The sequence below is a fragment of the Aethina tumida genome, chromosome 5 (genome assembly GCF_024364675.1).
Source record: "Aethina tumida isolate Nest 87 chromosome 5, icAetTumi1.1, whole genome shotgun sequence".
Lineage (NCBI taxonomy): Eukaryota > Metazoa > Arthropoda > Insecta > Coleoptera > Nitidulidae > Aethina > Aethina tumida.
In genome coordinates this window covers 16,977,939-17,000,338 of record NC_065439.1, presented here as the reverse complement: position 1 = coordinate 17,000,338, position 22,400 = coordinate 16,977,939, and the positions used below count along the sequence as shown (strand labels likewise).

General features: G+C 28.0%; 1 protein-coding gene across 2 annotated transcripts in view; it reads right to left on the bottom strand.

Annotated features, from left to right (window-relative positions):
- Positions 1-21,775, bottom strand: part of LOC109604720 (uncharacterized) — a 66,670-nt gene extending 44,895 nt beyond the window's left edge. For both annotated transcript variants that reach the window (XM_049968062.1, XM_049968068.1), the window contains exon 1: positions 21,391-21,775. In XM_049968062.1, the coding sequence (XP_049824019.1) occupies positions 21,391-21,428 (38 nt within the window). In that variant the 5' untranslated portion in view covers positions 21,429-21,775. The remainder of the gene's footprint in view (positions 1-21,390) is intronic.
- Positions 21,776-22,400: the final 625 nt, after the last annotated feature.

Here is a 22,400-nt window from a genome sequence, read left to right as displayed (position 1 = left end):
TATTTTCAAATTTTTGTTTAAACAGTTATTTTTAAAATTTATACAATGATTTTATTGATTAATTTTAATATGATTTATTTTATTGACGAAATCAAAGAATTTTTACAATTTGAAACAACAATTTTATCTTATAAAACATTTTTATTTTTAAACAATTTTTGAAGAAATTATTAAAATGTTCAAAAATTTTATCGAATATGATTAATTTAGATTATTTTTTATATTTTTTATTTTTATGTATAATTTTACAATATTAATAACTGAAAATTACTATAGAAAACAACAATTTTCTATCATATATTCAGATTATATTCATTTATTAACTTTTGATTAATTTCAGGCAGTAAAATTAGAATTTATTTTATAGGTATTTTTTTATATTGTGTAAATGAAAATGTGATGATAATATAAACCACTAATTTTTGTATTTTTTCTATATATTGGTTATAAACATATTTATGTTGTTATTTAACTAATTCATTTTTACAATTTTAACAACAATGTTACCATGGAAAACAGCATTTTTTTTTAAATTTTCCTCTCCAATAATTGAACGAACAAGAATTGATTGAAGAAATTTTAAATGAATATAGGGTTCTAATTTTTTATCTAACATTATTTTTAATATTAATCAATAATTTTGAGTGCATTTTTCTATTTTTTATCAAAATCTCTAATATTGATTATATTGTTTATTATTTTTTATTCGATAATTTGAAATAATTTTTGATTAATCTAGAACAGAAATTTATTTTATATTTATTTTTTTGTTTTTCTAGTTCTATTCTTTATTAACATTTTCAATATAATTTATTTTGCTGTCAAACTAATTAATATTAGTTTTATTATGGACAACAGAAGTTTTTCAAATTTTTATATCCTCTCCAATAGTTTGAACACAATTTATGCTTATTTTTTATTTAATTAAAAAAAACAACATTTTTAATATATAATATAGTGTATAATTGTTTAATTTGGCACATTTCTTATGTAATCAATTTTTTTTTTAATATAAACCACCAATTTTTCATATATGTTTTTTTTAATATGATTTAAAATTTAGAATATATTTTATGCTTATTTTTTGTCGTCTAATTAAATTAGTAATCACCAATTTTTAGTGTATATTTTTATTTTCTATCAATTTTGTCGATATTGTTGTTTAATTAAACAATTTTTATTATATTTAGTTTATTATACAGAATAGCAATATTTTAGATTCTTTTCAATAAATTCAGATGATTTTTGATTAATTTAGAATAGAAAATTTGGAATATATTTTATAATTATTTTTATATACTTAAAAAAATTTTCATCAATATTTGGCTTTTTTTGTATTCTCTCCAATAATCTAAGAATAGTTTTAATCAAGATGGAATGGAAAATCTGGAACATATTTTATACTTAATATTTTGTCTAAGGAGGACGGGAATTCTACATGTAGACCATTATCTACTACTTGTAAATTGACAAAGTTATTAGAGAGGCGTCTTTCTTCTTTGTAACAAAGTGGGACCACACATCGCAATACAAACTTCAAGGAAACTTCAAAGTGTTAAATTCTATCCAGACATTTCTCCATGCGATAATTATTTTATTGTCCAATTTTTTACGTAATAAACGATTCAGTCCTAAAGAGGAGGCCAAAACTGAGGTTGATATTTTCGTCAATTCAGTGGCTTGTGGAATGTGGGCAAAAAATTGTTATAATTATTATAATTATTTTGTTTTTAAACTCATTACTCGAGACATTACAAAGTTTCAAGTTAAAAAAGTCACCGGGTATACAAAAGAACTGTATGACTCCAAACGAAAGAAACGATCGCGATAAACGTTTGTCTTGTGAAATTTTTTCGTTGCTTATAATTCCCTCGATAAACATCGTATCCGCCAGTTGCATGTAAATGAAATGTCGACGACGTTCATCCGGTGCGTTCTTAATTTTCCTTCCAGTCGAGCGTTGCAACTCGACTGACTTTTCCTTTTGTGCACGAGGACAAGAACGACTTCTCTCTTCCGGACGATGATACCAACATTCCCATTTTTGTTTGTCTCTTTTATCGGTCGTTAATTAAATTGATTGAGGAACTCTCTTAATTGGTTACAAAACGTTGTCAGTACATATACTGATTTATTGGATGTTTTGAGTATTAAGAAGAAAAAAATAGAAAACTATTTCGGGTTAATAATTATTGAAACTGTGAAACATATAATTTCACAAAACTTGTATTTTAATTTTTTTTTTATATTTCTTCATTATTAATTAAATTAATTGAATGATTATATTAATTACTTACGAATTGTTTCATGTATACAAATTGATTTTAAGTAAAAATCAAGAAGATAATATTCAATTCTGCTAAATAAACATTTAATAATTATCTTTTTAAAGAGTTTTCTATTCGTATACATCATAAAAATATGATACATAAAAACTTTGTAAATTTTAATTACAGTTTTTGTATCTTTTTTGTTGTTAATTAAATTAATTATGTAAATCTCTTAATTGGTTACAAAACGTTTCATGTAAATAACTTGATTATCTTTCAATTTTTTTGCTTTAATGCTCAAAAAATACGATATTATAAAAACTTTATATATATTTTAATTATGTTTTTTTTACAGAATGTTAAATTAAATGAGAAAATTTAATTGGTTACAATACGTTTCATGTATAAAAGTTTCACAATAACTTTTTTCAGTAGTATACATAAAAATACAATATTACAAAAACTATATTTTAATTATTTTTATTGTATCTTTCTTAAATAAATTAATTAAGTCAATCTCTTAATTGGTTACAGATGTTTTATGTATATAAATGTATCAATTAATAGGTTTGAATTACATTTAAGAATTTTTTAAATATTTTGGCTACATAAATGTTCAAATTATGACATATTTATTACAAAATTTGAATATATGAGACACTCAATTATGTTTTTTTGTGGAACATTCATAAAAATAAAACATAAAAATTTTATAAATATTTGGATTTATAGTAAATTAAATTAATTAGGGAAGTCTCTTAATTAGTTACAAAACGTTTCATGCATATAAATGTACTTATTAGTAATTTTGAATAACAATGAAGATAAAATTAAAAAACAAACAACTAAATTAATATTCAATTTATGGAATATTTACAATAAGATTTAAAACCATTATTATCTTTAAAAATGTTTTTACTTAATTGAAAATTAAAATATTTTTATTATCATTTTTGATTCTTAATTAAGGTGATTCGGTAAATATTTTAATTGATTAAAAATAATAAATAATAAACAAACAAAAAATACAAAAACATTTCAATTAATAAATGTTAAAATATTTGAATATTTATATGTAAAGCTATGTCATACATTATTAAATTTTAAATTTACATTAATTAAATATACGTGGAACAATAAAAGAATATTTTCAATTATCGTTATTTCTTTACCAAGATTTGAGACAACGAGACATAAATTAACTTTTAAAACATTTTTTATCTGAGGAACACTCATAAAAATATATTAAGAATACTCTCATGTTTCATTATTGCTGTATCTTTTTTGTTAGTTGCTACTTAAATTGATTGAGGAAGTCGCTTGATTGGTTACAAAACGTTTTGTGTATATAAATTGATTTATTAAGTGTTTTAAGTAATTATCGAAGAGAAAAAAACACTAGAGATTTTGTCTAAACATTGTTGAATATTTATGTTCATAACTATGATTATTACCTTTTAAAACAACAACGCAAAACACATTATAAAAAGATTTTGAAAGTATTTTTATTTGTGTTCTTCACCTGTGTGTGGGTCATTAATCAAATTCATTGAGTAATTCCACTCGTTTGTTAGAAAACGTGTCCTTTATATAAACTGTTTTATTAGTAACTTTAAGTAACATATCAAGAAGAAATGAAGAATGTTGAAATTGTGGAAGATAAGATTTGAAAATATGAGACATACAAATATTCTTTGAGTCATTTTTTGTCTGTGGAACAGTCATAAAATAATGAAAATATTTAATTTTTTGTTAGATTAGTAAAACAAAATAATAAATAAAGTTTTTACACTTAATTTTAAGTAAACAAGTTTTATTTCTTATTTCTTGGCGTACTCCTTTATAATATAATCAACGTAAGAAATTGCACAACACATATAAACAATTCCCTCATAAATAAATATTAAAATTTATTAAAGTACACAAGTCATAAAAGATATAAATTATTATTAAAATAGTAAAATTATTATATATCATAATAACTAAGTTTAAGTCTATTTATGAAGTTTTTAAATTTGAACTTTGACTTTTAAATAATTTTTTGAAAGTTTGACTTAATTGTTAATTCTCTGCCAACTTTTTTCTGTACTACAGTGTTTAATTAAAATAATTGTAGGAAATTGCACAACACACACAAACAATTGTCATATAAATAAACATTTTGATTTATAACAGTTTGCAAAAAAATCTCCACTTACATAATATGTATTGTTAATTAAATGAAACAGTTCTGCATGCGTTTCGTAATTATTAGACCATAATTAATACGTGCACATTTTGCGAATAAATCGCGGAACCGGGACAGATATAACACTAAAAATCCATTAATAATAGAGGTGTAGGCTGATATATGGGCTTTTAATTAATTCATATGTCCATTTTGCGGGATAACACACTCACTTTTACCATCCAGTTAATGTACAAAAAGTCCGAATTTATCTTTATTACCCGCTTTAATATTTAACTATTTCGCTAATTGGACTGTCGAAAGACACTATCGCTTAATTAACCGGATTTCCTCGTCGATTTTTCGTACGCAATTAGTCGAAAACTTTCCTAAGCGTTCGACGACTTAATTCGGTTAATGCGCGTCCACTTCACACGATCCATGCATGAGCTTATTATTTCCAGATAAAGTTTTATTATTAAACCACATGGGTGTGCACCTTATCATACATGCATTACTATTTCCTCTACGAGCTACGAGTACCACTAACATAAGTAGTAACGAGCCACTTACTCATTCGTTCTGGCAGAATTACAATACGAAAAAATAATCTAAACACGCACACGTTTCACTTCATCTGGGCACCATATTGTTTTAGAGGAAGTTTGCACCTTGTTTACAGATGCTGGATGAATGTTAATAATAATTGGTGTTTAATTTAATGGAGTTTTGTGCTTAATTAATGAATCATTAAGTCGCTGATCGTCGTCGGACAATAATTGTGTTAAGCAACACGCACAATAAGGAAAGTTTGTTTGAATAAATTTGCAAACGATTACCCGTACAGGGTTCAGTATTACATTGTAAATTGTTTCCATTTAAGTATCGATCGTTTCGATTGAATTCATCAGCCTCAGGACAAAATGAGAGTGCCATTTTATGTTGGGTGCCGAAAAACTAATTTACTTTATTGAATGTTCATGATTTATTTATTTAAGTACCGGAAAATATGTCACTTTTTTACGTAAAATTCAAACGATTAAATTTTTAAAAGTCTTTATATACTCACTGACAAAGAAATTACAACACCATGAAGGGGGTGTTCAAATTTATTATTCTTTTAATAAAACATATATGTTATAATATGGAGTGTAAAGGATTAAAATTTGGTAATGGTAGTTTGGTCTACGATCAAAAAAAGGTTCTGTATGGCACCGTTGACGCAATACCTTGAATGTGATAGATTGGTTGCTTTATTCTCTTCGGACAGGTAATAGGAGACCCAAACACCTACTTTGCTTATTTCCAATCTGTTATAAATGTTTCTGAATAGTCGACCAAGGTTGGTTAACAGTGTTTGCTAGTTCTTCGTTTATTTGACATGGATTGGCTTCCACTTCTGCCCTTAGCATGTCATTATCTAAGGTAATTGATCTAATCGATAGTAGTCAAATCAAATGTTTTTGATTTCAACTGTTGTTACTACCCTTGAGAAACTCGAAAAATATACAATGTGAGATATGCTCTACTAGTATTTGTGGACCCTAAATTGCAAAAACAGTTTAATATTGGATTATTTAGAAATGAACAACTCACAATAATCTTAAAATAACTTTGGCAAGTCTTCGAGATACACAATGAGCTGAAAATCCATCAAAACTTGTATTTTTAATATTTTTTATATTTCTTCATTATAAATTAAATTAATTGAGGGATTATATTAATTATTTACAAAATGTTTCATGTACACAAATTGATTTTAAGTAAAAATCAAGAAGATAATATTCAATTCTGCTAAATAAACATTTAATAATTAATTATTTTTTAAAGAGTTTTCTATTTGTAATACATCATAAAAATATGATACATAAAAACTTTGTAAATTTTAATTACAGTTTTTGTATCTTTTTTGGTTGATAATTAAATTAATTATGTAAATCTCTTAATTGGTTACAAAACGTTTCATGTAAATAACTTGATTATCTTTCAATTTTTTTTCCTTTAATGCTCAAAAAATACGATATTATAAAAACTTTATATATATTTTAATTATGGTTTTTGTATCTTATTTACAGAAAGTTAAATTAAATGAGAAAATTTAATTGGTTACAATACGTTTCATGTATATAAGTTTCACAATAACTTTTTCAGTAATATACATAAAAATACAATATTACAAAAACTATATTTTAATGACTGTTGTTGTATCTTTCTTAAATAAATTAATTAAGCCAATCTCTTAATTGGTTACAGACGTTTTATGTATATAAATGTATCAATTAATAGGTATGAATTACATTTAAGAATTTTTTAAATATTTTGGCTACATAAATGTTCAAATTATAACATATTTATTACAAAATTTGAGCAATTTGTGGAGCATTCATAAAAATAAAATATAAAAATTTTATAAATATTTGGATTTATAGTAAATTAAATTAATTAGGGAAGTCTCTTAATTAGTTACAAAACGTTTCATGCATATAAATGTACTTATTAGTAATTTTGAATAACAATGAAGATAAAATTAAAAAAAAACAACTAAATTAATATTCAATTTATGGAATATTTACAATAAGATTTAAAACCATTATTATCTTTAAAAATGTTTTTACTTAATTGAAGTATTTTGGTTACATAAATGTTCAAATTAGGGAATATTTATTACAAAATTTGAAAATATGAGACACATTATTATTGTCTTTTTTTGGAGTATACATAAAAATAAAATATTATAGAAATTTTATAAATATTTGAATTTACAGTAAATTAAATTAATTGAGGAAGTCTCTAAATTAGATACAAAACTTCTCATGCATATAAATGTACTTATTAGTAGTTTTGAATAACAATCAAGAAGATAAAATTAAAAAAAAAAACATCTAAATTAATATTCAATTTTGGAATATTTACAATAAGATTTAATACCATTATTATCTTTAAAAATGTTTTTACTTAATTGAGAATTAAAATATTCTTATTATCATTTTTGATCCTTAATTAAGGTGATTCAGTAAATATTTTTGGTTGTTTTATTCTCTTCGAACAGATAATGGGAGACACCTACTTTGCTTATTTTTTCAATCTGTAATAAATGTTCCTGGATGGTCGACCAATGTGGGTTAAGAGTGTTTGCCAGTTTAATTATTTGACACGGATTGGCTTCCACTTCTGCCCTTAACATGACATTGTCTAAGGTAGTTCGTCTTCCCGTTGGATAATAGTCAGAGATATCAAAATTATTGGATCTGAACTTGGAAAATCATCTGTGGCATTTACTAATGCTGTTAGATAAACATGAGCTGAAAATCCCAATTTTGGCCCATCACCATGGTATAGACTCGATGATTTTCCATATATAAGACGAAGTCTATATTTCTTCAAGTTTCTTAAATTACAGTGATGACTTCATTTAAATTTATAAAATGTTTATGTCGAATTTGGTCTTAACGTGGTCTTCCATCTTGTTCGTCGGGTTGATATGCGGAGATTGGGATGAACACGACAGAACATCGATGCTTTGGTCTTTTATATTTTGGATTTATGTTTGGGATCGTTAAGAGTATCATTTCTTCAATATATAGAAGCAAATTGTTGTTGAATACGTCTCCGTACATAAATGAGTCCAAGGATGCCTACACCAAAATAATAATTGGTTGTTACACCATTTTAAACTTAAATTTTAAAAAGCAAATTACTTTTTCCCCATTTCTAATATTGAGCGAGTCAAAAATACTAACGCAGCTCTTCCGGAATTATTAAATCTATTACGGGAGACAATCAGAGGGAATATTGGAGACGTTGAACTTGCAAAGTGCCCTGGATATTACAAATGCCCCGTCGTCCGTCGTATATCACTCCGAAACTAAATTTAAAACGCATCGAAATGAAAACGTTCCGCCACTAGTGAATCGCGTCATGTGAAAAATTCTTTGTCGCCGTCCGAATATGATGCGACGTCGAAAAAGGAACAGGACAAAAAGACCTTTCGAGTGCATCTCGGTAGAGATTACGACTACGTGATGCACTCCGCGAAGACGCTTATTGACATTCACGTCGTACCGTACGGAGCCGCTCGTTCTTCACAGTTTGTCGGCCGCGATAAATAAACGTGTAAATAGTACCACACGGACAACTGTGCCTCGTAGTGTTTTTTTCCCAGAAAACTGGACGGCGCGTCCGTAAAAGTGTCCGGAACCTAAATACACATTTTATGCGGCACGAGAACGCGGAACTGCGGCACAACGGGCAGATGTATTCGCGCACCGTGCCACCCGTAAACATCTGTATTTATGAGGCGTATTTTTAAATTTTAAAACGCACTTTTGTAATTCACGGCTCGCAGAGCCCGGCACGGTTTGCACGCTGACGCTTCAAGCACCGTTTCACGATGTTACGGTGGAGAAATTACGAAATTCAATTAAGACATTAAAATTTTTTTCTTGATGTTGTAAAAATTCCACTTCAGGAGTGGGTACCGTACCAAATACAGTCTATGGAAGACTCAGTATGATATAATCATACACATAATCAATGGGCAAAGCTTTATGCATCTCTCAAATATTTTTCATTTAATGATCATTTCATAACGCTACATCAAATTGATGAAAATATAGATGCTGAGATATTTTCCATTTTATTGAAAACTAGTTGATTTTTTTCCTTCAAGCACGACTTCTAAGGTTTTGTTAGAAAAGAAGAAATTTTTTTCTATGCAGTTACTAAAAAATCCGTTAAGGAATTGGTACTGTACCAAGTAAAGTCTATGGAAAATCAAGTATAGTATAATCATCTAATTTTAATAAAACTAACATCTATTCCTTAGAAATTTTAATGACTGATACTTGATTGACACTATCACTAATAATTTATAACAATTTGAAGTCAATGTGTAAATATTTATAGGTCTAACAAATTTTTCTTTGTTTCATGACAATTTTTAGACACAACTTTTAATTGACAAAAATATAGATGCTGAGTTATTTCTCATTTTATAGAAAACTAGGTGATTGGTATATGTTTCCTTCAAGCACCGTTTCTAAGATTATGGTGGAAAAATTAAGAGATTCAATAAAGAAATCATTTTTTTTTTCATTGAAATTGCTAAAAGTTCCACTTAAGGAATTGGTACCGTGTCAAGTAAAGTCTATACTTTACTTGACACGGTACCAATACCATAGGGAAGATCAAGTATGGTATAATCATCTAATTTTAATAAAACTAACATCTATTCCTTAGAAATTATAATGACTGATACTTGATTGACACTATAACTAATGATTTATAACAATTTGAAGTCAGTGTGTAAATATTTACAGGTGTGACAAATTCTTGTCTGTTTGATGACAATTTTTGAACACAACTTTTAATTGACAAAAATATAGACGCTGAGTTATTTCTCATTTTATAGAAAACTTGGTGATTGGTAAATGTTTCCTTCAAGCACCGTTTCTAAGATTATAGTGGAAAAATTATGAGATTCAATTAAGAAATCATATTTTTTTCATTGAAATTGCTAAGTTATACTTAAGGAATTGGTATCGTGCCAAGTAAAGTCTATGGAAGATCAAGTATGGTATAATCATCTAATTTTAATAAAACTAACATCTATTCCTTAGACACTTTAATGACTGATACTTGATTGTCACTATAACTAATGATTTATAACAATTTGAAATCAATGTGTAAATTTTTACAGGTCTTTCAAATATTTCTCTATTTGATGACCATTTTTTAACATCACTTTAAATTGATAAAAATATAAATGCTGAGTTATTTCTCATTTTACTGAGAACTATATGTTTGGTAATTGTTTCCTTTAAGCACCGTTTCTAAGGTAAAGGTGAAAAAATCATAAAATTCAATTAAGAAATCATTTTTTTTTTCCATAAAATTGCTAAAAATTCCACTTAAGGAATTGGTATAATCATACTTGATTGATACTATAATCAATAATTTACAATAATTTGAAATCAATGTATAAATCTTCTTTCAAATATTTTTCTATTTGGTGAGACTTTTTAACAGAACTTTAAATTGATAAAAATATGGATACTGAGTTATTTCTCATTTTATTGGGAACATTTTTTTTCAAGCACCGTTTCTAAGGTTGTGGTGGGAAAATTATGAAAATCAATTAAGAAATTATTTATTTTTTTTGAAATTGCCAAAAAATTCATTAAGGAATTGGTACCGTACCAGATAAAGTCTATGGTCTATGGCCTCATTTTAATAAAACTAACATTTTATTAGGAACCAGTCGATTAGTAAGTTTTCCTTTAAAGCACCGTTTCTCATGATTATGGTGAAAACATTACGAAATTCGATTAAGAAATCATTTTTTTTTCTTGAAATTGCCAAAATATCCACCTAAACAATAGGTACCGTGCCAAGTAAAGTCTATTGAAGGTCAAGAGTGATATCATGAACTCGTTTTAATAAAACTACCTTAGAGATTTTAATTCCAATGATTACCATTGATTGTTAAATCAATCATTTTCCATTTTATTAGGTCCCAGTCATTTTGAAACTCCCTTAATCTCATCAAAGAAATTAAATCATAATTAGCGAATCGTTTACAAAAAAATAGTTAATATTTTATTGTTAATTCCCTCCAAAAGTGCCATTAAATCATGAAAATGATCAGTGCTTACAACCCTTCAGCGACGCCACAAGATCTGAAAACTGTGTGTTCTTATTGTTAGCGTTAGATGGAAACGCATCACATTTTCTTGTGATCTTTCCGAGTTGAAAGCCGACTCCCGCACGATAATTATGAAAATGAGGCCGGAGCAGAGATAATCTTGCCGAGTCGTAAGGTGGATGGACGTGGTAATTTGTGACTCCATAAATTATTGGTTGTGTGGCAGTTAACAACGGCGAAGGCCCGTTGTTTTCCGCGGTCACCCGCAAATACTCTTTTCCCTCCGGGATGCTAGAATTACGGAGTATTCCACCTTTGTGTCTTCCCTGTCGTAAGTTTTGAGTCTAACCACTTGCTGAAGGTCTGTTTCATTAAATATGGACTTCGAGGCAAATAATTTTATTAATAAATTAAGTGTTTTCACCATATTTTGTTATATTTTAATGAAAGAATCAACAATTATTCCAACATTGTTTATATACTTGTAATTCTTTATTTTTGTTGATTTTTTCAATAATAAGATACTGTTTTAAAATAATCAAAATAATATATAAAAAATTAATCATTATTTAGAAAAAGAGAATAATTTTTAGAATTAAATAAAATAAAGTTATAAAGACAGTATATGCATATTCCATTTTAAATCAACTTGGTGAAGAAGTGTAAGAACAATGAAGAACATTTATAAAAATTTAATTTTCAATCTGTTAATTTAATTATGGGGAGTTTTAGATCAATAAAGAATTTTTTTTACATTTTTTTATTATCATGTTCTCTAGATAATTCTAAATATTTATAATTATTCGATATTTATCATAAAATAAATTATTGAACATAAAAACAAAACAGGTCTGTTTCATGTCTAATCAACTTGGTGTAAAATAATTGCCAATAATTTCATTAAAGACTAAAAAATGTTTACCAATATTTATTATAAAATTAGTTCTAGATTACAAATACGAGAATAGTGAGAAAAACGAAAAACTTTTACAGAAGTTTCATGAAAATAATTCGTTTTTTACAATTTTTTGATATTTTTTATTGTTATCTTCTCGAAATAGTTTTAATTTTGTAATTATAGGATATTTATCATAAAATAATTTGAATATAAAGATAAGAATATTTAATATAAAATAAATTTTAGATTACAAAAACAGAAGAAATTCTATATCTAAAACTTTTATTTTGGTACGTTTAATAAACTCTTAAAATTAGTTTTTGTATTTCTTGCCTAACTTGAATGATTTGAATAAGTGTTTTATAGCAACATTTAAAAATATTTAAACGTTGGGCGCCAATTATTTTATATAAATTTATTTTAAAACTTCTTTATTGATTTTCTGTTTTAATATTATATTGTTGTATAAGACCAAGATAATTAATTTTTTTTCACTTTATCTAGTTAGTTTTTCATAAATTAAATTTTATTTGTTACCAAATATTAATTTAATTTGTTTTTTTTTTCATAATTCAAGGGAAACGTTTTTAAAATTTAAGTATACTGTATAAATCATATTATTATTAGGAAATGAGAATAATGTGAATAGAAAAGAATAAAAAGCATTAGACAAAAAATTTTTCAAAATTTAATAGTTGGGCGCCAAATCTTCTTCTTAACATATACAATTCATTAAATATATTAAATTAAAATAAATATAATTAGTATTATTCATGTCATACAATAAATTTTAAATAGACTTTTTGTTTAATTTGCAAAATTAAGTCCCAAATCTTAACATAAGTAAAATAATTGTCAATAATTTCATTAAAGATTTTTACCAATATTTATTATAAAATTAGTTCTAGATTACAAATAGGAGAAGAGTAAGAAGAATGAAGAATTTTTACAAAAATTTTATAAAAAAATTCTTTTTTTACAATTTTTTGATATTTTTTATTATTATCTTCTCGAAATAGTTTTAGATGTTTGTAATTATAGGATATTTGCATTAAATAATTTGAATATAAAGATAAAAATATTTATTATAAAATTAATTCTAGATTACAAAAACAGAATAAATTCTATAAACATATTATACTAAACGGGAAGTGTGAAAAGGATGATGAATTTTTACCAATATTTTTTTTTTTTTTGTTCTGTTAATTTAATTCCTCTTAATTCAGATAAATTTTATTTTTTTAGTTGCACAATTTTCTGAATTTCTTTTATCATCGCCATATCTAAATAGGTATTAATTTTGATATTTTCCCGATATATCTAAAATATAAGTCAGATAAAGCCTGTTCCAGAAAATAAACTTAGCGTGTATTAATTTAAATGTTTACCGTTATTTGTTATAAAATTTATAATTATATTATATTATTAGATCAGCATTAATTCCACAGGGAATGTTACATTAATTCCAGCGTAGTACAGTATAATTTTAACTTATTTATGTGAAACCATAAAGTTTGTAATATTGTCATTATCAAAGTGGTAAAAGGGCCGAGACAAAGGAGATTGCGTCGCGGGCCGGTGCGCCTCCACAAAGAGAAAGAACGATCCCGGCAGAAGACAATAACCCTGACGATGCGAAGGCATGAGAGAATCCGTCTCGGAGCGCACGAGGTGTACGGAGTTTCTGCGAATGTTCAATTAGTAGTAGGCAAGTGTTCATTATGCAAAATTGCACGAACACAAGGCCCCCCGCCGTCTAGATGTAAGACGTGCATTATACAGCCTCGACAGGTAATTCGTTGCTGCACGATCCGGGTTTTCTTTCTTCCCTTTATTTTTTATTTTTGACATACGACCGTCGTAGTTCTTCAAACCCCGAAAAACCTGCACGGTCGCGTCGTTAGAATTTCGACTGATGGCCCGGAACAATCGAGTGATTGCAGAGCGACGACATAAATTTCCTCCGGCCCATAAAAACGAGTGTCTCCGAGGCAATTGTGCACGATCGTTAACAACGCAAACAGCGTTTTCTTGTTCAACCACCTGAAGACGCGTTACAGTTGTGCCGGACAACGAAATTTATGTGTCCGTCCGTTTCGAGATGAGGCATCTTTGCCGGCATCTCAGTGGTTATGTAAGAAGCATTCCCCGTCAAATTGGTCGGATTTAATTTTTAAAATCTATTTGTACTTGGTATAATTTGTATTTTATTAACGATCTGGACCGGAACCCAAATCATAACCGACTCTCCATAAAAGTATTTCGTCTTTCCCACGCCGCAGACGTATTAAATAATTTTTTGTTTCGTCTACAATCGCGCCGTGTCATTGAACGTAAGTGTAACAAATCTAGAAAGCATCAATTAACGTGCCAGTTAATTAATTTCGTCCATTAAAACGCTGTTCCGCGCCTAAATCGAGTCATACCGAGATGTATTTTCGTAAAAATATTTACGTAAGCCACTTCCTGTGCCACGACACTAATCGTGCAGAGCTTATTGACTTACTGAAAGAATTGTGCTCATAAATGAGCACTAAGAAAAGTTAAATAAATTTGTTAACGACCCAGTTTATTGCCGTTACTGTTTTAAAGGAAGCTTTATTGCCGCATTGTCCTCCCGCTACGCGTCCAATAAATTAAAACAATTTTAAAAGCGTTACCGACACGAGAAAGCACAAAAATCGGACTTCGCTGGCTTTATTACGTCGGATAATTTCGTTTTATCATGCAATTCCGTTTTAATATCGGAACACAATGCGCTCTCTCAGTTCCATTCGCATTTCGCTTATCTATGTGGTTTTAAATAAGCACAGTTGTGTGGGATTATTCCGATTTAATTTATTTTCTGCATTTCGTCCCACATTGTTCGCAATTTCACTCTGTATAGTTGGATTTGCATGAATCAATTTCACTCCGTACCCAGGTATTAATTTTATTTGACATTTTCATATTTGAATAGGAATAGGACGTTTTTAATAGTTCACTATATATTATAAATTTAATAATATATCAATGAACTATAAATATTTGGTTTAATAAATTTTATCAAAATTTAATAGTTGGACGCCAAATCTTAACATAAACAATTCACTAAATTAAATTTAATGTCACACAACATACATCTATCACGGAAAACTTTAAATAGACTGAGTTTATTTTGATAAAATTTAATAAATCATTTATCTTAATTTAATTATCTAAATACTAAATTTGTTCGTTGGGTGCCAAATTTTAATCTAAAACCTTTTATTTTGAAACGATTAAAAAACACTTAAACTTAGTTTTTGTAATTTTTGTCTAACTTGAATGATTTAAATAAGTGTTTTATGGCAACATTTAAGAATATTTATACGTTGGGCGCCAATTGTTTTATATAAATTTATTTTAAAATTTCTTTATTGATTTTCTGTTTTAATATTATATTGTTGTTTAAGACCAAGATAATTAATTTTTTTCACTTTATCTCGTTAGTTTTTCATAAATTAAATTTTATTTGTTACCAGATATTAATTTTATTTGCCTTTTTCATAATTTAAGGAAAACCTTTTTAACATTTAAGTATACTATATAAAACATATTATTATTATTATTATTAGGAAACGATGATGATGAGAATAGAATAGAATAAAAGACATTAGACAAAATATTTATCAAAATTAAATAGTTGGGCGCCAAATCTTCTTCTTAACATACAATTCATTAAATATATTAAATTAAATTAAACAAAATTACTATTATACTATATTCATATATGTACACGTATAATACAGAAAAATTTAAATAGCTTTTATTTGCATATATATTTTGTAAAAATTTATATAAATTTTTTGAAATAGCATTAAAAAATTCATACGTCAGCTTAGAATGAAAGATATTAGACAAAAAATTTCTCAAAATTAAATAGTTGGGCGCCAAATCTTCTTCTTAACATATACAATTCATTAAATATATTGAATTAAATTAAATAATAATAAATTTTAAATACTTATATATATATATATATATATATATATATATATATATATATGCGTATAACACAGAAAAAATTAAATAGTTTTTATTTGTTTATATGTATTTTGTCAAAATTTATATAAATTTTATGAAATAGCATTAAAAAATTCATCGCCAGCTTTCAATAGAAATGTTTTAATTTAAAATGAATTTTTGGAATTAGCTAGCTAATTTATGTAAACACTACAAAATATATAATCATTGGGCGCCAAACTATAAATTAATTTTAAAACTGTCAAATTTATATATTGTATCAGTTACATAAAAGTAAATAAAGCCATTTCGTCTCATATTATTAACAATATGTTTAATACACTGTATAAATATACCATAAAAATCAGAAAATATGGATATTCTCATTTAATTGTTGGGCGCCAAAGTTTAACAAATAATTCTCTAATTAAAATATTATGTGTACAGAGAACCTTTTAAAAAGAATTAAAATTTAAAATTTTCTTAAGCTTAAATCAATTCTACCAAACCTCATAAAAATTTAAACATTGGGCGCTAGATTCCAATAGAAATCTAATTTAAACCATATGTTTTCGAATGTTTAATATGCACTTGAAGTGAACTTTTGGAACTTTATCTAAATTGAATTATTTAAGTAAATGTTTTATGTAAACACTATAAATGAAATAAACATTGGGCGCCAATCTTTTAAAATAAATTTATTTAACATACGACTATATTTGATTTTAAGATTGTTTCAGTTTTATGGGAATCAAATCCGTTCCTAGATAATAATTTCCTTTGTCATTTTCAATTTTGAATAGGACCAAGATCTTTTTTAACAGTTCGTCAATTATTCCAAGGAAGTAAACATCCTATTTGCATGAATAAATAAATAATGAGCGAGCACTTTTAAATTTTATGGTTCGGTTGCACCACCTGCTTTTGGAATCTTGTTCGGGTTATAGTTAATTGGTTCGGATTAAAGTTTATTATTATTATTATTATTTTTTCCCAGTCTTTACAGCAAATTGTTCGTAACTAATCACGTTTAGGATTTAATGCTCAACGGGAATTTATCAATTATACATGCAGAATTTAATTTCGACCCAACAAAACTCATCTGAATTAATTACAATTCGAATTGTTCGCATCGACCGGGTTGTTTGCACGTTAATTAACGCACGTGACGTCGCAAAATCCACAATTAACGTCCGAACAAAAGGCCGCGGAAAACTTTCGACCAAATCGCCATTACCATTTATTGATTTTACTGTAAAACAGTCGCCCATTACCGCGGTGCGTAACTGTACCGTGCGTTTATGTCGCGCCACTCAAATATAATGGGACTGATTTAATGGCGTTTAAAGGAGTTTTTTCGCGTGCACGGGAATGTGCCATTCGATTTATCCAACACCGGCCAATTTAGTGCCGACTTCCTAGATATTAAACCACGATACATTCTCTTTCCATCTGTGCAATTTTATGGGCAAAAGCCTCCAGGAATCCGTCCCCGTTCGTTCGATAACAGGTCTTACTTAAATATTTATTCCTATCAAATCGGAATTGATAAACAGCTTTTTTTGTTTCGGTTATCTGGCGCCCGAACAGTTTAAACACCGCATCATTAAATTTTCAGTTTTTGCAGTAGCTGTGTGAAAGTTAAACATACCTGCTACTCATCGCAATCTATTAATGTATTTACTCAGTTTTAGCCAAACAAACTATGAAAGTTTTATTGGCAGTAATTTCGAATTTAAATTTTATACGAAGACTATTTCAATTAAATCTTGATTGATGTAATCGATTAATTAGTAATTATTTTATCTGTTGTAAATTCATTGAAACTCATTTAAATTAATCCAGCTTCCTCTTATTTAAAATTTACTTTAGCAGATTAGATAAAATTGACAACTAAAGTAAATATTGATTAATAAGTACATAAAACCTGTTGCACGACCCACATTTTTTACATTAATAAAATGTAGTATTAAACTAGCGAAATATTAATAACCCAGTAGGGAACTACCGGTTTGCCACATACAATCTCTAATTAATGACGTGAAATTTGATACATTTTGAATTTATAATTTTATATCCCATCGAAAACTGTTCCCAGAACACAAATGAGATAAAAAACTCAGTAATAATAAGTATTTATTTATTCAACGTCTCCAGAAAAACTTAAAATCGTAGATAATTACAAAGTTAAACAGATTTATGTATAATAATACTGAGTAAATATTTAATTAGTTGTTGAATCTCACACACGCTCGTTGTAAAAACTGTATTTAATCCATAAACAAATTATGTAAGTTACATGTTAAATGTAAAATATACCACACGTTACGTTAACCTTAGGACAGGTTAACAACTTTGTTAAAAATAGCCAAGACTCGATGATGACACATTTATCAGTACGATAATTAATGTATTCACGATATTATTGGTATTTAAGATAATTACGGTGAATAATTTTATTTATTAATTGATTAATGAAACAAGCAATCGTCATATTATAACAAATTAATTTTCGATAATTTTAAGCACCGAAAACTCTTGACGTACCATTTGGGGACATTTAAAATAATGAACACATTGCCCTTATTTACAAGAGGAATTTCAATGGGAGCGTTTTAGTTATGTTAATTTGTTTCCTTCTTCGTTTTCGTCTCCATTGTCTCGATTTGGGTTAGAAACGGCGTTTCGTTTCCAAGTCAATTTCTTCGTTGCAAAGGAAATAATACAAATATCATCTGCTTTCGTTCGCCCATTAATATATTCGCGCCTTTCTCGACTTTCGTTTCGTAATCAAGCTTTTAATTTCGCATAATTGTGGATCTGTTTTGTTGGATGCTCTGTTTAACAAGTGGTTTTTAGAAATATGCATAACGAGTTAATATAAATAAATTTTAATAATCGTTTTGATGAAGAAATTTTTGTACCTGTTTGTAAATCACTTTTTAATATAAATATTAAAATATTTTATGTTGCAGAATAAATAATTATTAATTCTATAAAATGCTAGAAATGTGTGCATTTTTGTTATTTATAGTTGAATACTTTTATTATTGTTTTTTATTCTTATATTTATTTTGAATAATATACGGTGGTGGACAAAGAAATAGCACACATTAATAGTTTCATATTAATTGGAAAACATTAACATTAATAATGAAATGAAAATATTTTATATTTTATTTAAAATAATTCCACTATTACTACATTATACAATTCTTTCAAGTTTTGTTCATTTCGTTGATGTCTGATTATTTTAGACACACTGATATTGTATGACCCAATTAATTAATTTTTTATATAACTAGAGGACAAAAAAGGATTAACAATTTGTTAATAAAAGGAGTTGTTTTTTATTAGGACATTATCTTAATGTATTTTCAATTGAGTGAGTTTTTTTATATTTGTTGATATATAAGGAGGAGGGCAATGTATGTTTCTTTTCACTGAAAGTAAATTGATTTAATAAAATAATACAAATCCTACTAAGAATAAATACCATTAAGAGTATTTGTAAATACATACACAAAATTTAAATATATTTGAATGTACTATGTCTTTGGTTAACCAAATAAGATTAAAATAAGCATTATAAGTAATATCTACGACGTTTATAAATGTGTAACATAAAAAGAAAGAAAAGAGGTATAGACAATTAAAATATATTTTTTATACTGACTGGACAAAATTTAAATTTAAAATTGATTTTAAATTTTGTCTATTTCTCTGGCCATCACTGTATATTCCACCATCTTTTAGAATTTTTGGTGAATGCACTCATCTTTCAAGAAATTCCATCATTTGTAATTTGCATATTGATTTACTGCAAATTGTATTACTTTATTATGACACAGTTTAATTTACAACAAAACTCTATGAATATTTATGTATTCAAATGAGTAAAACGATAGAAATTACATTAATGAAATATTTTGGCAACGACGTATAGTTCTATAATTTAAAGTAGCCTATTTATGTTTTCCATGTCAATATAATAGCCAGGAATTTAAATTATTGAATACCTTACCCACACCTTTAAATTTTTAATTGAATATTGGGTTTCGGTGTTTAATGTTGTTAGATGAGATATAGTTTTTGTTTGACGATGATGTGAGGTGCAATACGACGAAGAGAGAAGTAGGCGACATGGGACCATTCTACCTTTGAAGGGGAAGCAGGAGAATAGCTTGGGGAAAGTGGACTCTATGAAGGTGAAGTGGGTGAATAACAGGGACTTGTAGGCGAGCGAGGACTGTAGCAACTTGGGCTTGTAGACTGTAATTGGGACTTACAGGTGAATAACCTGGGGGTCGATTGGGACGCTGGTCTTAACGGACTGTAACATGGACAGCGTTCCAAATCCAACGTGTCCAAGTAACTCACCCTCTTCACCTTCATACACCAAACGTCAGCAACCTACTCCCTTCGTACCTACCAAGTTACTCGCCTGCTTCTCCATCGTACAGTCCTAATTCTCCAAGCAATTCACCTGGCACCACATCAAAATTGTTATAAATTAGGGTACCTTTTTAGTTTACATCCTTCCTCAATTTCTTTAAGAACTATATGTAACAAAAATTAAGCAATAAAATCCTTTATGACATTATTGTCTGTTACTTATTTTTGGTGGAGGCACTGATTTGTTTCCAAAAATTCCAGTTTGAGACTTATTGATTTCCTGCAAATTGTGTCTCTCCATTTTGAAACAGTTAAATGTTGAATAATTATGTTTTTAAATGGATAAAACGTCTGGCTTGTACTTGAATAATGTCATAATTTGTAAACAATTTTTATTAACACCCTCGATTATGTTTTATGTAACCCCTGGTAATTTATTTATTGATTTGCTACAAATTGTGTTACTCCATTTTGACACAGTTATATTAATAACAAAGACTGTTGAATATGCATGTTTTAAAATCAATAATTAACGACAGGAATTGCTGAAATCTTTTCACATTAATAGAATCCAATTGAATTAATGTTTATAAGTTTGAGTCGCCTTTTCCTGATAAAATTTAAAGAAATAAAAGAGCAAAAAGTGGGATTTTATTAAATACAAGAAGATTTATGAATTTTGCAAAGGTTTGAAGTGAATATTGACATTTTCAGACATTGTGATTGTTTATTTTTGGGTGCATCTCCAATAAATGGAAAGGTCGAAACGTCGTGGGAAAAGAAGTGCTTCGACGTCTGAAAAGGTTATGCGAACCGTAAAAATCGATAGCTCAGCTGAGAGTCCGTAAACTGAGGGGGTAGTAAGTAAGTGCACCTGATCAATATTCCCTGCCGTAACCCATCGAGAAAAAACTGGCCCGTCTATTTTTAAAACGAATTTCGCAAGCCGTCATGCAGCAGGTATGGACGTAAAGAAAGGGCACCGAGCCGCACGGCAAAACAGTCTTAGTCGCAAGGAGAGGTTCTACAATACCTTTTCGGTTTCCAGCGGCGCTTAAGCACTCCCAACATTATAACACCCCCGGTAAAGTAGCTGATTCAAAATAACCCCGATCCGCACATTTCCGTAGCCGTCCGTCGAAATTGGCGAATTCATCCGCTACAGGGTTGCACGGTCGCCGGCCACCCACCTCGCACATCGCTCTGACATCGCGACGACACACACAACCCCCGTACGGTTAAATCGTGGCTGTCGTCCCTCGAGTTTTTGCGTTCGGTTTTCTTTTTGTTATTTGATTCTAGCGAGACGCGCTCATCGAAAACGGTTCTCTCGTTGCACGGAGGTACTGTCGTCGTCGCAACACAATTCCGCTTTCCAGAGCCCAAAATAAACAAGTCGAGTCGACTGTGCTGGCGGGTCACGTGACGGCCGCCGGCCGCTCCCATTGGCCGCTTACCCACACACATCGAACACATGAATAGAACTCGATAAAGCGGTGGCGTTCCTGGAACCGGGCCACCCTCACCGGGGGGTTGGTAGACCTCTATCCCGTGTAAATGGGGCAATCTATTATGGGTCAAGTGGATTTTGCATGGAGGCGTATTACGATGTTTTTTCAGATTTTAGCGACATCGTCAAAAATTGAAAAATGTGTTGGGCGCCAACTTCAACATAAAATTACTTAAAAATAATCACTTTTAAAGAATATATCGAAGTGATTATTTTAGTTTTATCATCATAATCAATAAAAATTATATAATATCAATAATAATTATATAATAAATAAATAATTTTTATATTAAATTATAATGAAAACGTTGGGCGCCAATCATCAAAATAAAATTACTTAAAAATAATCACTTTTTTAAAAATATTGATGTGATTTTATAGTTTTCCTATTAACAAATAAATAATTTTTTATGTTAAATTTTAAAATATTGGCCTACACTCTTATTATTAACAATTAAAAATTTACTTTACTATTTACTACTTACAAACGTTGGGCGCCAAATACATTTACTTTTGTAAAACAAATATAATTT